At 36.3% G+C, this 16,906-nt stretch overlaps 2 protein-coding genes across 2 annotated transcripts; one reads left to right on the forward strand and one right to left on the reverse strand.

Moving 5' to 3' along the window:
- LOC18774477 (NADH--cytochrome b5 reductase 1) lies at positions 102-7,475 on the forward strand. The gene is made up of 9 exons (XM_007207801.2): positions 102-442; positions 1,828-1,969; positions 2,142-2,232; positions 2,388-2,465; positions 3,129-3,209; positions 3,321-3,410; positions 5,192-5,257; positions 6,840-6,926; positions 7,000-7,475. Exons 1-9 carry the CDS (start codon positions 334-336, stop codon positions 7,090-7,092), a joined length of 837 nt encoding a protein of 278 aa, XP_007207863.2. The 5' UTR covers positions 102-333; the 3' UTR covers positions 7,093-7,475.
- LOC18775633 (T-complex protein 1 subunit eta) lies at positions 8,290-15,580 on the reverse strand. Its single transcript, XM_020567091.1, has 14 exons — positions 15,407-15,580; positions 14,984-15,244; positions 14,653-14,778; positions 14,356-14,559; positions 12,531-12,700; positions 12,310-12,445; positions 11,654-11,770; positions 11,389-11,508; positions 11,165-11,263; positions 10,986-11,075; positions 9,608-9,695; positions 9,441-9,529; positions 9,252-9,326; positions 8,290-8,744 (listed from the first exon to the last, which is right to left on the reverse strand). The coding sequence occupies exons 1-14, from the start codon at positions 15,419-15,421 to the stop codon at positions 8,646-8,648; spliced, it is 1,689 nt and encodes a 562-aa protein (XP_020422680.1). The 5' UTR covers positions 15,422-15,580; the 3' UTR covers positions 8,290-8,645.

Below are 16,906 nucleotides of genomic sequence, written 5' to 3' on the forward strand. Positions count from 1 at the left end.
TCAAATCCGCCATTGCTTGAAATGCAATGAACATCAAACTACAAGGTCAAATCCCACAAATTTGGCGAAGTTCATGTAACAAAATTAACATTTTGCCAAAAAGAAACAAAAAGCCACACACGTGCCTGCGAAACGAATCCGTCTTTCTCAATAGGCAAATTTCAACGCGTGAGCTATTATCATCTACAAAACGAGGACTTTCTGTTGCATATACATAGCACAGAAATTGCAACCAACTTCTTCCGTACGGAAAAGAGAGGGAGTGGGAGTGCAAACCACTCGTTCTGAATCCTCTCTGTCTCTGTTTCTGGCTCTGAGCTTTGCTTTCGAAGAATGGATGTGTTACAGAGCCACCGAGCAGAAATGCTAACCATAGCAATGGCTGTGGTGGCTATTGGTGTTGGTACGGCCTACTACTTCTACGTCACCAAGAAACCAAAAGGTCTTTCAATCATCTTCCTTTTTTTTCTTTTCTTTTTGTCAACATTCTTCATTATCTTCATATTCATAGCACATGGATTTCTTTTTCAGCGATTTAAATGTAATTTTTTTTTTCTTTTTCCATTTTTTAGTTTCCCTGATAGAATCTTAGAAGCTGATGCATTTTGTGGTACATTAAAAGAATGAACTTGAAATCTAGTTGTTGATTGATGGGTTCAAGCAGATTGTCACTTTGTATGTGCTCCAAGGGATAATGACATGGTTGAAATATCTTGTTTATTGCCATGATTAAATTTGATTTGTCATGGGTTTCTTATTTGCTCTACAAACCACTAATTCCTACTAGGTGTGTGAACCTTTTTTTTCCTTTCAAAATTCAGCCCTATAACATCAAAACATGAGGCTAAGTTTAATTAAGAATAAGCTTATTCTTAAATATAGTCCTTTTACTTAGGTTGGTAGGGGGCCTATGCTTTGACAATTTATTGGAGTGCCACTAGGTTTATTATTTAAGCGACTTAGACATAGGTTCTAGATTGTAATTTTGGTTCAGAGGAGTGTGCTTTTATGTTGTTATGGTGTTAGGAACAGGATAAATAGAAGTATTAGATTAGAAACTAGAAGGGGGGAGTGGCAGTTGATAAAAGTATGATTAGGTTGATTATTTACTAACGAAATATACTTTTCTCATATCGAGCAGGGTGCCTTTACTAAAGCTATTTGATTACATTCATCATATTGGTCAGACTATGTCTGTCTGCACAGTTTAGATTATCAAATGGTTTCCGATTTTACTGATGTTTTGAAGGTTGATCCTTGATGAACCTCAATGATAGTCGTTTACGATTGTTGAACTCCCAGATATATGTATATATACAACTATATCTGTGTGTGCACTACATGCAACCAGTACCTGTTGCATCCATATTGAAAAGCCACATAGGGCAAGTGTGGAGCTTCAAACGTACAGGGGCCGAAGGATTACATGAAAAATTTAACTAAAACCGAATGGAAGGAAATACATTTGATATCGTAAAGACATTTAACAGAACAATTTGCAGACAACTGATATTTATATCATAATTTTTTTTAACAGGAATAACCTGCACTTTACCAAAACAGTGTTGTTTGAAGCATATGAGCCATGATTTGTATTTTATATAAGATTACAGATGATTTCCATCATGCGTGGCATTTTACTATTTTTACCATCTGTGGCATTCACCATTCTGTACTTTAACTGTCATATCTCCAAGACAACATGAAGTCCAACTTTCAAGCAATTTATCTAGTTGATTAACATTTGTTTTCTCTATATGCTCCATATTAGAGTTTCTGTTGATATGTGTTTGCAGAATGTGCCTAACACACCATGTGTCTTCTTAGGTTGCTTGGATCCTGAGAAATTCAAGGAATTTAAACTTGTTAAACGCATTCAGCTCAGCCACAATGTGGCTAAATTTAAATTTGCTCTTCCAACACCAACATCAGTGTTGGGACTTCCTATTGGACAGCATATTAGTTGCAGGTTTGATTGGTTTGATTGGTTGGTTTTCTGTAGTATAATCCAGTTCCATGCTTTTCGTTTTCTTTTAACTGGTCATGCTTAGTTTCAACATGTTTGATACTTCTATGATCTTGTATGCTTGACTTACAATCTATCACGGTAGTTTCTCTTGACTCATTGTTTTTTCATGCAGAGGAAAAGATAGCCTTAATGAAGACGTTGTCAAACCATATACCCCAACAACTTTGGATTCAGATGTTGGATACTTTGAATTAGTCATAAAGGTATTTATTTTTCTCATTGTTGTTTCGTAAACAGTTAATGTTTGTATGCCATTGGACATATAACTGATGGTACATTTTCTCACAAATCACTTATCCTTCTTGGCCTATTTTACATTGATTTGATAATTTTTAAACTTTTTTTATCTTGTGCGTAGATGTATCCACAAGGAAGGATGTCTCACCATTTTCAAGTGATGCGTGAAGGTGACTATCTGGCGGTAAAAGGACCTAAGGTAAATTTTTGCCTCTTTATCAAGTCTACATATCAACTAAAAGAACCAAGAAGTACAAAGTTAAAGTACAAAAAGAGATCGATTCCATTTAGCATTAAAACCCATTGGTCAAACAGATTTTCCAGTCCTCCATATCATCCGGGATAATCTGGATGCAGTTTTAGGTCCAAGCTTTAAGGATGTAGAACTTGGACCAATCAGCTATCTTCTACAGAATTTTGAATCATTCACCACCTTAACTAGCACCTCCCTACAGGCTACATGTGAGTCCCAACACTTAAGCTAGGAACTTCAAATCCCTTCAAATAAACTAACAGGTCTATGAAAACTAACATTTGGAAGTTTCCGCTTTCTTAGGAATTACTGCAGTTATTGAACCATTCAAAGTCAATATGCTTTTAAAATCTCTAGGATGCAGAGAAAGCAGGAAATGTGTTTATAATTTTATTCCTGATGAGTTTGCAATACACCATATTAATCTTTTAGTCCGGGTGGAACACCTTCATTCAGTCCCCTCAGGGACTACTTCCTTTTCAGAAGATCTCTGAGATGATGATCTATCCACTTAATCTAAGAAACTTGAATCCTTGAAGTCTGATTTACCAACATTAAAAATTACACTCTATTCCTTAGTAGCTAATTTAGTTAAAATTATGCCTCCAGGGACGATTCAAGTATCAGCCTAACCAAGTTAGAGCTTTTGGGATGCTAGCTGGAGGCACTGGCATCACTCCGATGTTCCAGGTATGTAATTTAGTGGAGCTTTAACTTTACACAAGGCCCTTTTCTTCTTTCTGCTCCACATGTATCATTTGAGTGGTATAACTTCTCTTCTTTGTCTTTCTGGTTTGACAGGTTGCTAGAGCCATATTGGAAAATCCCAGTGACAGAACAAATGTACATCTTATATATGCCAATGTCACATATGAGGACATTCTATTGAAAGTAAAACTCTCTCTCTCAATACATATGCATATTGAAAGTATATATCATTTAGTATGTCTCTTTATCTATTTGTCCAATTAATATATTCTGAAAAATTCAAAATAATATGACTAGAGAGGCCTAATAAAAAAAATATGTTCAGGCCTGTTCGGTAGTTCTACCACTCGGGAATGAGTGTGATTTGAAGTTAGTTTAACTTTAGAATGTTTTGCAGAATCCTCTATGCATCTCTAAGTATTCATATCATTAAAATATATATATATATATATATTATCATACACATTGAAACGTCAATGAGTCTGATAAGACCTTTTCAGACACTTACTGAGCAAAAAAAAGAAAAAAGAAAAAAAAAAGACTAATAGGAAAAAAAAAACCTCTATTGGGACAACATTCCAGACACAAGATATAGTATTTGTTACTTTTCTAACTGTCCAGTATGGCATTGAAAAAAAAAAAAATTGCACCTAAGCTTACCTCTTATTTTCATCCATGAAAATTTGGGCTTAGGGGAGGATGAGGGGAGTGCAGAACTTATAATAACAGTGTAATACCAAGCCAAAGTAGTTATTAACTAATAAAATGCTTAAAAAGTTACACTGTTATTCTGGTATGAGGCTGATGTAGGATATAGGGGAATTGAGTATTTGGGTAATTTAGTGGAAGCGAAAACAATGGAAAAACAGAAAATAGGTGGTAAAAGACGCCTTGGCATCACACCAAGGAGTCTCCAATCTCTGGAAAGTAAACTTTTCTTAATATCTCAAATCTCAACTCCATAATGAATTACATAGATGGGGTATTTATAATAATCTAACCCTAGAGTGAAAAGGAAAATTAAACTTAATTCTAGGAAAGAAATCCTAATCCAAATAAAATAGGAAACTTAGAAATCCTACTGAAATCTGGAAAAACTAAAAATCCTAATGAAATCTGGAAAACTTAGAGAACCTAGGAACTAACAAAGGAAACTAATTAATAATTCCCCCTTCCATCTCTTTCTTTTGTAAACCCTAATGGGTTTGACAAAGATGTCCTCATCAGAGGCTGTAGGTGCTCATCATTGACACATATATTGTAAGGTGTCTTTTTACCAATGCTTTCAAGAGATGGAATCATTTCTTGTTAGCACATGTAGAAATAATATCTTTCAAAAAGAAAAAATGGAAAATGTGAAGAAACCATAGGAAATGATATTTTAGGAGATCTTGATTTAATCAATTATCTTTTGTACTTTACCACAAAAGAAAAAAAAAAAAATTGAATAAACTTAAGTATGTAGTAGCTTTATGTGATTTAGCCAGTGGTCACTGGCAAGCACTGTTATTCAGTTAATGTTTACTTGTTACTGACATCAGACTGGATATAGCTAGTTTTTATTTATTTACAAAGATGTAATGTATTTTTGTACATTTACACTTTGCTTAGTTTTCATGAGAAACATTGTATCGTTCTTATGTAAATAATGAGGATGTGTATTACGAGACTTTATTACCCAATTAAAAAAATCACAATAATTTTGAGGGAGGTTCTTCTATTATGGATAAATTGTTAGGGAAAAATCGAAGAATGAGGTCTATAAAAAAATGTAAATGGAAGTAGATGAAAGAAAAAGAAAATTATATGGGGTTAGATGATGACGATATTTTTCTTCTGCACAACATTTATTATTTAATTTAGTTTGTGTCATGCACGTAGTATGGTAATTGCCTGTCCTAGAATTTATAAAATTGGGGGATTTTGACTCTTGTATTAAATTTGTATAAACTGTGTCTTTGCAGGAAGAGTTGGATAATCTTTCCAGTAACTTTCCCAATCGTTTCAAAATTTATTATGTTTTGAATCAGGTATCTATAATTTCTTTTGAAGCCACTCTTATATCTGTAACGTTCCAAGTTGATAAGTTGCATTTCCTCTCTGTTCACAGCATTACTCTTTCAGTTTTTTTTTCTGTTTTTTTCCAATTACCTAGAGAACTAGGTTTAACATAACCCGTCTAACATCAGTTCAATTTTCTTGGATTATGAACTCTGTTTGGGCGTTATAAAATGGACATAGATGCTGTTTGAGTAGAGCAAAAGGGAAGTAGTTTGTGTTGCGGTCAATTCATACCAGTATCTTACATCTGTGGATAAAAAAATATGTTTTCAATGTTAATCTGAATTTTAAGTACTGTACCCTTTTGTGATGGAAAGCTGCAAAGCACACTGTACCCTAGTGTGGTACACATAATACGATGGGAGCTAAATATTGTCAAACTAGCATCAAGGCTCATGGTAATTCAGCAAAGTCATTTTTCCAAAGGCTTTTGGTATACCGAAAAGTTTGTTAGCATGCAAAATGTGATAGACCACCTCATATGGTTTTACAGTTGGTGTCAATTAACATTAACCCAATTATCATTCCGCCGTAGTTTGACATTGTGGGACTTTTCTACAACTTTCTATGTTGTCATTATATGTGGATCATCCTGAAATAGTATAGAGATCATGGTTCATGGGGGCTCATAGTAGTCTCATACTTTGAAGATGATGAAAACCACAACAGTTCTGAATAAAATTCTTTCATGAAATGGCTTTCTTCTTTTCAGATTTATATTGTAGAAGTTGAAAAAAAGTTCTTTTCCTTTCAGAATTTATTGTGAAAGTTGAATAAGTTACAACTCTTTGTTTTGAGCTACTAGCCTTGCTATTGTCTACAAGTACCTGATTAGTGTTTATTGAATTCATTTGATTGTACTTGAGTTTGATCTAGGGATAAAGATCAAACCTGCTCAAAAATAGGTAGTCTAGAGTTGGATCCCTCACATCAGTCCGACAGTTTGAAAGACAGCTCAGAAATTTTAGTCTGTATAAGTGTCATTTTAGATTCTGTTGAACATGATATACGCCATTTAAAACTCAATGTCTTAAGGGTTACTACATCTATATATATGGAAAGCACTATTGAGGCATACAATCAACCGCTCAAAACTGGGGCTACAGATGTTTTGCAGCTTAGGGCAAGGTTCAGCTAGGCCAATCCTAACGAGAAATTTGATCCCAACAAATTTTAAATGAAATCATTCTCATTCATTTTGTGGCAATGGATTTGACAATTTCAACTTCTGGAGTGTAACCCTCATTATATCTTATGCATCATGTTTTCTTGAAGTCCTATGGTTGACTGGGTACATGTAATTGATATTTAAAGTGCAAGAAGAAACATTGTTATATTGAAATGGATTTCTATCGTTTATGGCCGAATGTTTCCAGTTGCTCCATGATAGTAAAACACTAAAACGTTCTGGTTTGGTTCTATATGCACCAACCTTCAATTTTTTTAACATGTCTTCTGTCCTTGAAAAATTGACTTGCATAATTCCATGAAACATGTTTTGCTTCTATTTTTTGTTCATTTCTAATAATTAATCTTAAATACCATCGTCAGCCTCCTGAAATTTGGGAAGGTGGTGTCGGGTTCATATCAAAGGAAATTATTCAAACTTACTGCCCTGCACCAGCACCTGATATTAAGGTAACTACTTCTATTTGGTAACCTCTCTCTGTCTCTCTGTCTCTCACATAATTCCAAACCTTGATGTTTCCAGATTTTAAGATGTGGGCCACCACCCATGAACAAAGCTATGGCTGCTAACCTCGAGAGTCTGGGATACAGTCCGGAAATGCAGTTCCAGTTTTAGGTCTTTGCTGGAGCTCTCCAATGGGGTTTCCTATCCCTAGCATAAATAAAGGATTTTTATTTAGGATTACATGACATTTGAAAATGAGAGTGCAGTGCAGAACAAGCTTCTGACTTCTCTGCTATAAGCTCTCTAGTTTTTAAGGTAAAGAATATTTTAGTAGACTTATTGCAGTGCGTGGGCAACATGATGCATTGAGTTTTTGGCAGTGCCCGGAGTTCCCTTATTTCTTTTCGACCATATCAAGAAGGTAGTTGAGAGTTTTTTCTTCAATTGAATTTTTATTATTTTAAAATCTGGAACTGAAGTGTTGTATGTTTACTTGAGTAAAAATAATGCTAGCAGCCTTTATAGCATATAAATTGTTCTACCATTTATGTCGATACAAGGTATTAATATCATGTAGCAATCCAATCCAGCTTATGGAGCAGTCCCAACTCTCTGTTCACAACAGAATCAAAATGTTAATGTTGGAGGATGAGCTTGATTTGGGGGCCTGGCCTCTCTATGTAGGCATGATATTTTTTTATTAGAATCTGATGCTCTTGCGAATGTATGTCGATGAAATAAGGCTGCTTCTCAACAAACCCTATTCAATCATTGGTGATTCAATATAGGGCAGGACTCGCTTGGCTCACCTCTACAAAATTCTTCGAGCTTAACTTGAAACTCCAGTCACAAGCTTTGAAAAATGGAGAAAACTCACTCCCACCTTATGCAATACAAATTTTGAATCGTTTGAGTGGGATGAGACCATTACAGACATTTTGAATCTTTCAGAAACTCTAGCAGACTAACTTCAAAGAATCCTAACAAGCGTTCAATCAGACATTTTCATTTCCACAAATTTGTCCTTCCAGAAAGTGAAATTTGATGCGGAAGAAGATATCAATCTATAAATTGTAGATGTATGATTATTCTCGAAGTGCTCGCCTAAGTCCAAATTTGTGGACTCTTCGAGAGATGGAGTGGGGTCAACAGGGGCGATTTGGGAGGGTTTTAAGGTGCGAAAAGAGCTTTTATTTAAAAGCGTTGAGCACATTTTAGTCCATTGCAGAACGCACTTCAACTGAACTTGTAATAAATGATTCAACATGCTTCTAACAAAAGCACTTCCAGAACGGCTACCAAGCAGAAGCACTTCCTACAGAAGCACGTCCAGACAGGCTATGCTACTGCATATCCCAAAGAAGCCACGAATACAAATTTCATCGTGTATTAAGAGAACACAGGGTAGAGGGAAAATGGACCTAGAGGTCCCAAAATTTGTCTTAGTTCAATGCCAGAACAAAAACACTAGCCAAATATATCACAACTCTTGGTACGTTGCAGCTACCCACAAGTTACTAATTTGCACATCCAACTAACATAAGACTATCATTCTCAGAATCCACAAACAGTTCTCAGCCATTTGAGAAGCGAATCATTCAGGTATGCAAGTTGATACAGCCACGTTCATCAGTCCATTCAAATGGAAGTACAATGTGTAAGCACACCATAAACCAGAATGACAAAACTGTATGCTTTAACCACCTTTGAGAAAACTCTCACAACTATCGCCTTCGCATCCCTCGCCCACGACCACGAAGACCACCTCCACGCCCTCTACCTCCCATGGCACTCGCAGCAGCTTCTCCCTGCGCACTCTCGGACTGCATTATCAACATCAATAGTTAGAGCATTAAACAGGTGAAATAGAAGATAATTATAAAACTTAAAACATGTAGTCAAATACAAATTTATTTTATTTTATTTTGTTTGATTTTGTTTTGTTTATTTATACATATGAAACATCTGACAACCCAAGGAGGACCATACGCAGAATTGTTTTCAGGTATCACATCAAAACAGACAATCTCTGAAGGACTACGATATTACAGAAATGCAAGACCATACTGAGTCCACCAGTTTGGTCTTTCTCCTAAGAAATAAATAGTCCAATAAATGAGATTTTGCTCCTCGATTGACAAAATTTGTTGGACAAACAATCAACTCTATTTCTAGAAAAGGAAAACTGTTCACTCCTTTGAAACCCAATGCAGATGACATAGAGGGAAAGATGATGATTAGTAACGGACAAACAAACTACTTAAAGGAAATTTGAAGGTGAGCTAAGGCATATTTAATCACCTAGAAACAGAAAACAGATTTCACATTACCTTAGGGTTTTTAACTGTCTCATCAACACTTAAAACAAGGCAAGCAGCCTCTGTAGCAGCATTTATAGCATTGATCTACAGGGAAAAAAAACAACGTTATATCAATTGCCACATGATGTTAAAAAACTAAAAAAATTACCAAGTCACGTGTGTGACACATCTATGCTGTTAAAAAGATGACAGGAATACCTTCACAACAGCTGGCTCCCAGACAAAGTTAGCAAATGAATCAGCAATTCCACCTGTGTTGATGTCCACTCCATAAAGTGCACCCTCACCTGTTAAAAACTGACTATTTTAGCAAACAAATAATAAAATAAATAGATAAACAAGGTCAAATAAAATGAGAGCTCAACCAGATGGAAGCGCATGTTTCTGTCTAAGTTTGTTTAACACATCAGTCGCATCAAATCCCGCATTGTCGCAGAGTTGTCGTGGGATAACCTGCAACATAAGCAGAACTCTGCTAATTAAAACACGGCATGCTCTTCATTCAAAGTATAAGTATCACACTCCCATTCGTAGTAGAAAGGAAGTGTGTATTCATTACATTCTAAAGTAAAGCCTCAGGACTTTATAGTTCCAGTATACAAATATTAATGTATCATGCTCACGGTCCAACACTATTAACAGTGGTTATCTCTCACAGAAAGACACTCCATAACAAATGAAATTAGAATCTAGAGTTCCATGAGAACTCAATTGACACATTCCCCATCCTATAATGTCAAAACCAGATAATTTGCACATCAATTATATCCCAAACAACCAGCGTGTGTATCTTTCTTTAATAAGAAACACAATATTTATTCAGAGATTCAGAGAAAACAACAGAAGAAACACAAAAACCTAAGAGAAAACCTAAACCAACAGACAGAATCATTAACAATGCCACTAATCCAGTCTGCTGCCCCTCTCAAATAAATCCCTATAACCCCATCACTGAAAATAAAAATAAAAACCTTCATAACATAAACAGAAAAGGCTAAATCATATCTTACTAACTACATGACAATAGCAGTACCAACATATGGTGCTTGAGGGAATAGTTACCCCAGCTACTTTGAAGTACTTAAAACTGTTCAACTCCTTGCAAAGCCCAACCAAATGAAATATTAAAAACCCAGAGCTCTATTGCTTATGAACAGCTCATTAACATTGTGTCTGAGTTGAAATCCGGGCCAGCAGCCTAAAAAAAAGTGACTAAACCTAAAAAATGCTAAACTAAAAAGTCTAAACATAAATTTTTAAAACAACTAATATCTAGCTGCATAATCCTGCAAAGCCCAAAACAACCTCGTTGCTCATGTGAAACTTTCATTGAAGTTCCGACCACCACCATTGAGAATTGACTGAAATACTTGGATCAAGGCAACTGCTACATTATTCCACATATAGAAACCAACTTTCTCCAAAGATATTTACGATATCACTTGAACAAATTTGCCTCATGATACTGCATTACTGCAGATATACAACCGACGATGATTCCCGATAAAAGATATATCAACTAGATTATATGTTAAATTTTAAATTTTCAAACTAAATATTGATTTGGAAATTGTGTATGCACGAGTCCATCTCCAATTTCCATTTCAATGTGTTTAGGAAACAGAAGCGGATATCATGCATATTAGACAAATTTGTTTGGGGTCCCTTAAATTCTACATCAACTGCAGTTTTGGCACTGGTTTCAACCACCATCGTATAACAGGAAAGCCCAACAAAGCATACCTCAAGAGCTTTTGCATACGAGTTAATGAAAAGCTGAGACTTTCCCGTAATTTTGCGTGCTTTCTGCCACAAGTACCGGCTGATCTCCATCTGCCACCATAAACAACAAAACAATCACCAACACATAAAATATTTCTCAGATATACTTTGAGATCTCACTATTGCTAAGAAACACATACATCTATAGCACCACCACCAGCAACTACAGTCGAATTTTTTAGCGCTCTTCTAACAATCATGATAGCGTCATGTAAACTCCGCTCAGCTTCCTCAATGAACTAAGTACGAATCCAAGAGAATATCCAAGGTCAGCATCGACAAAACAAAACTTCAAAAAAGATGAAAGAAACAAAGAGATCTAACGAACACATGCCAAAATGAGTAACCTCAACAAATGCAATACCTGATCAGCTCCACCACGAAGAACAATTGTAGCTGTCCTACCCGACGGACATCCACTAAATATATTAAACCTCTCATTTCCAACTTGCTTTTCCTCAAAACACTCGCATGTTCCAAGGACCTAGAAATACACAAAACTAAACAGTTTCAGTTGACAAAGAGCAAAAGAAATGCTTCCCAACTATAGAAGGGCTATAAGAACTCTAGGACAAAAATGCCCACAATTCTACTCTAAAATATGGTCTGACAGAGCATGAGGTATGAACCTCATCAATAACATTGTTGATGGATGTCTGCACAGTGCCACCAGTGGCAGCAGCTACCCGTTGGAGATCTTCTTCAGTTACACGCCCAGCACAGAATATATCTCTATCTGCAAAATACTGTTCACCCAAAAAAGGAGTGTAAATTAAACTCCACATCTTTAACACGGTCATAGAGACACTCTTCACTTGAAATCACAAAAGAATTAAACATATTTTCAACTGAATTACCACAATGATATAAATTTATTCACATGCATAACTTCATAACGCCATGCAATTTCACTGTTGTCAAAACCAAACCACCAAATTTCATGCATACTAAAACAACTCATAGAGCTAAATATGGATTAAAAATTTCCAGCAGTTACATGAAGATTGTGTTCTTGTGAAATGGTGAAATTGCATAATCGGGGATAAAACATACTACCACCCTAAATTGAGGGGAAGTTTGTGTTTTTGACTGATCAAACAAAACTCTGAATTCTATATGCACTTTGTGAGATATGGTCTTTGCATTATTGAAATCATGTATACAGGCTTTGTGTACTAGGGTAATGTCTCCTTGGTACTCTAGAATAAAATTTTACCTAACACAGACGAAAACAATCAAGGGGATAACAAGTTTTGAGCTCATTTAGAAAGGGGAAAATGCCCACCTGTGTTGCTAGATCACCTATAGCCAGCCGTGAAAGAACTACCTTGGCCCCACTCTGCACACACTTATCCAACTTGTCATAAATAATATTCCATTCTGCATCAACAATGGACTGATACTGGGATGGATCTGACAATCTGCAGTGGAAAGAGCGTCAAGTTGCACAAACCAAGTGTAAAAGGATCAAAGTATTATATATCATAGGGAACAACAGAATCCTACCTTATCTCAGCATTTTCTTTCTCAGATTTCAGTTCCAATTCAATGTTTAGTAGAAGTATTTTGGGATTAAGAAACTTCTTTGGTTGCTGTTCAAAACCAGCATATGAAAATGTCTTCTTGAAGGCAACACCACTTACTAAAAAGGAGTCACGCATGTTGCCACCAGAAACCTGTAGAATCATACCAATTTTCTTATTATACATCATTCAATCCAAGCTATCATTTCCTGCCAAAACCAGTCGTTCACTCAAAAGAAAATAAACATAATAATAAAGAGCCAAACATAAAACTTCAAAATGTCGCCACGAGAAGGTGGTGTATCACTAATAAGCTTCCTAATAATCAAGCCATATCAATACCGACAACCATTCTTATTCCAACAAAAGCAAGAATATAGTCCCAGAGTCTGAAGCAGAAAGGAGAAGAACAAAGAAAACAAAAGAGAGACAAGAGAGAGAGAGAGAGTCTTAAGCAAGAAAAGATAATGTAGATTTTGTTGAGATAGGAAAGGTGATGTAATGAATGTAAAACAAGCACAACATACTGATATGTTTACATGTCTCAAAATTTTACTTAAAACATAAAAGTTCTGATTTTTGGAGAGGGGAAAAATTTAATACAGGTGATAGATGTTTGGAGTTCTTTTATTGAACTTAATGCTTATTTCTAGAAGTTTATATATGAATCGAACAAGTCAAATCTTTGAGCTGTCTTACTGATTTTTGTGATATCCTGGTATAATTCTTCATTTTCCACAAATATCCTATCACCTCTTCATCCAATCTCTACCCAACGCTCTCATCTCTCTCTTCCTTATGTCGCCAGCTCGAACCCCCCCTCCTTCCCTCTCTCTCCCTTAACTCTATCTCGTCCTCTCATTGCCAACCCTTTCTCTCCCTTCCTCTCATGCTATACCTCACCAATAGCCCTCGCTCACAACACCAGCCCTTACCTCACCGTTCTCCTTTGCCATTATTTCCATTATTGTCTCCTTCAAAGTTAGCTTCCTAGTTAACAGCTAACAGCTCTTCCCCGTCACCAGAAACCATTAGCCAAACCACCAAAAAACCAAACCTGCACAAGATTGCTAACAGAAGCCTAAAAAACCCAATCAAATCTAAAAGACCCATCAGCTGGAACACCCCCAAGAGCCAAAATTGGTCGAATTCTCAAACACCTCGTAGCCAATTGGTTTTGGGTTGAATACTCCAACTTTAGCATGATATTATCAGCATGTCTGGCCTAGTCATGTCACCTGATATAACTAACCCACATTTTTCTCTCAATCCAGCCACATGTAAAGGGACATCTTAAGAACATAAAACATCATAAAGAACAATTTAAGAAGCAAACGGGATACCAAAAGAAGCCATATTATTCTTTATGAACTTCACTAAAGCAGTCCGTTAGCACAGAAGTCAATTGACTAGGCTCAAAGCAGTTTTTTTTTTTATTTTTTTTTTTTACTCCTACCATGAATCAAAAGAACTGCATAAGCTGCACTGTGGCTAACAAAAAAAGAGGCCAATTTTTAAGTTTCGGGTTGAAAGAGCCCTCAAAGCACATGTACTGAAGGGCAGGGGAACAAATATAACAGCTTATCCTAGTAGCTCATAAAATATATCTTAAACTGATCATATCAATGAAAGCAGTCTATTGAAATGTAGTAAGAAGTCTAAGAGCCACCAGAACACTCTTATTAACATAATTGACAGATTACATAGAGATCTTCATATAGGCAAAGAACTCCAGTCAAACTGAAGTCTTCATATGTGAAAGAACTCCATTCAAATTGAGGTCTTCATATAATTTATCAGGAACTTACCTTCTTTATTCCAATCATGTTGAGACGATCTTCATCACCAATTGCGATGACAGCATCCACGACAATGGATGCAAAAAAATCCTTTTCTCCACCAATAAGTTTTGAAGAAAGTGTAGTAGCGGCACATTTAGCTAGCAGTGTTTTCTTCTCTTCAAGGCTTTTCCCCTCTATGCTTACAGCAAGTTCTTTGATTTTCTCAATTGCCTATACTCAGTTTATAATATTCAAGATGCATAAAGATCAGAACAAGAATCTGAATCATACTTAGAAATTGAAAACTTAATTCAGATCATGTACCAAATAGCTAGCGGTTCGATAACTTCTTATCAAATTTTGTGGGTGCACCCCATCCTCTATGAAAGGCTTGGCCTCCTTCAAAAACTCCCCTGCAAGCAGAACAACTGTTGTTGTTCCATCACCAACCTGCTCCACAAGCAACAATGGTTAAAAACCTTCTAAAGCATCCCACTTTTAAACACTAAATATGCCCAAAACAAATTGTTCAAGTGGGATTTCATCTGCATTACTACCAAATCTCCATTTCAACTGATTTCATAAAAGAATCTTATCTTTACGTGAAATAGAAACCTTCTAACATTCAAAACCCTGAAACGACCAAAACCCATACCTCAGAGTCCTGCGACTTGGCGATGTCGACAAGGATCTTGGCGGCGGGGTGAACTATATCAAGCAACTTCATGATGGTGGCGCCATCGTTGGAAATAGTAACGCTGCCCTTGTCGTCGTGGATGAGCTTGTCCATGCCCCTAGGCCCCAGCGTGGTCCTCACCACATCGGCCACCGCTGTGCAAGCGTTTATATTGCTCACCAGCTGCGCCTTCCCTTGCGACGTGTCCGTTCCCTCCTTCAACAGTATGATCTGGGGTTGCTGTTTTCGTTTTCAATTTTTTCGGTTCAGGCATTTTCACAAACAGTTAGCAAACCCAACACAGAAAAAGAGGAAGAGTCACAGATAGTGGCTCATACGCCCAGAAAATGAACAGACAAACTACAAATGAGAGAGAGAGAGAGAGAAAGAGAGAGAGAGTACCAGCATGGATGACATTGTTGCCGATGTAGATGTTCACGCGGACAAGAGGGGAAGAGAGAGACAGAAACAGAGACAGAGAGAGGGAGTGAGAGTAAAGGTAGTGTTCAAATCAGAGAGAGAGAGAGAGAGAGAGAGAGCTAGGGTTTTATGTTCAAAGTGACTTCTGGCTCTTTCTAGTTTTTGCTATTCAGAAATTACCTGGATCCTCTCCTAGTTCCTAATTGTCTTTTAATTCTGACCCTCGATTAAGATCTACCGGTTGAAAATATCCCACATCAGCATAACAGTGCTGAAGTATGTATGGGTGCGCATATTATACCACACGGCCATTTTCCAATGTGACACAATAATTTAGAGATGTGGATTCCACTCCCCCTTTTCTCTACTTATATTCTCTGTTACTTTTTAATATTTTTTTAATCAATTTTGTTTATTCTCTTTCTTATTCTATATTTATCCTACATTAATTTCTTTTTACTTTACTTTTATATTATTTTTTTTATACTTAATTTTCCAATTTGCGCTCCATTTTCAGTATTCTTTTTTCCTTTAATCGAGTAAGAAATTAAGTTTTTGTTTTCCCTTTAATACTGAAAATGGAGTGTAAGTTAGAAAATTAAGTTAAAGAAAAATAAATAATATAAAAGTGAAGTAAAAAAGAAATTAATATAGGATAAGGATAAAATAAGAAAGAGAAAGAACAAAATTGTTAAAAAGTATTAAAAAGCAAAAGGGAGTGTAAGTAGAGAAAATGGGAGTGGGGAAATCAACTCCCATAATTTATTCTAAATATGGTTGAGCACACTAAAACAATCAAATTTTTAATGGCTTGTTTGAGAGTGATTTTGGATAGGCCGATAATCACTTCTCTATATAATCACTTGGGTTTTCGACTGAAATGGTCCCCCAACTATTGCTCCAGTATCACTTTGGTCAATCAACTAAAATTTTCATTTCAATAGTCCTCAAACTTTTCATTTGGTATCAAAACGGTCTTACCATCAAAGTCTATCAATCATTCCGTTAACTTGAGGGGCAAAACTATCTTTTTTGGGTAGTACCCTCTAAATTCACAGATCTTACAAAGGAGGGACTGTGTGAAGTGGGTTCTGGGAAATACTTGAGCTTTTCGACATTGCCGAAATCTTCAATGATGGCGTCAGTGAAGTTGTTGCTGCTGAGGTCAACATAAGTCAAATTGGGCAAGAACGCAAAACCCATTAGAATCGACCCATTAATTTGGGAGTGTTGGATTCAAAAGTGCAAGAAGGACGAGCAATTGGCTAAGGTGCTTGGGAGGGGTTTGTGAACCTGTTTGAGAAGAGTAGGAGCTTGACCAATTTGACTTATGTGATGGTGCCAGTGAAGTTGTTGCTGCTGATGTCAACGAACTTGTAGTATTTGCAGAGGTTTGGAGGGATTGGACTGTCAAGAAGATTGGAGTAGACATCAACCCTCACAAGCTTCTCACTGAAGCCTAAGCTTTGGGGAAGGATGTTT

This window comes from Prunus persica, chromosome G6, assembly GCF_000346465.2.
Source record: "Prunus persica cultivar Lovell chromosome G6, Prunus_persica_NCBIv2, whole genome shotgun sequence".
NCBI lineage: Eukaryota > Viridiplantae > Streptophyta > Magnoliopsida > Rosales > Rosaceae > Prunus > Prunus persica.

Excerpts from the sequence above, each read along its gene's own strand:
- LOC18774477 (XM_007207801.2), top strand. The coding sequence starts at position 334 with ATGGATGTGTTACAGAGCCACCGAGCAGAAATGCTAACCATAGCAATG. Across the intron at positions 1,970-2,141 it reads GGACAGCATATTAGTTGCAG|AGGAAAAGATAGCCTTAATG; the intron begins GTTTGATTGGTT and ends TTTTTCATGCAG. Across the intron at positions 3,411-5,191 it reads ATGAGGACATTCTATTGAAA|GAAGAGTTGGATAATCTTTC; the intron begins GTAAAACTCTCT and ends GTGTCTTTGCAG.
- LOC18775633 (XM_020567091.1), bottom strand. Across the intron at positions 14,560-14,652 it reads ATCGAACCGCTAGCTATTTG|GCAATTGAGAAAATCAAAGA; the intron begins GTACATGATCTG and ends AACTGAGTATAG. Across the intron at positions 9,327-9,440 it reads GGGAGCCAGCTGTTGTGAAG|ATCAATGCTATAAATGCTGC; the intron begins GTATTCCTGTCA and ends TTTTCCCTGTAG.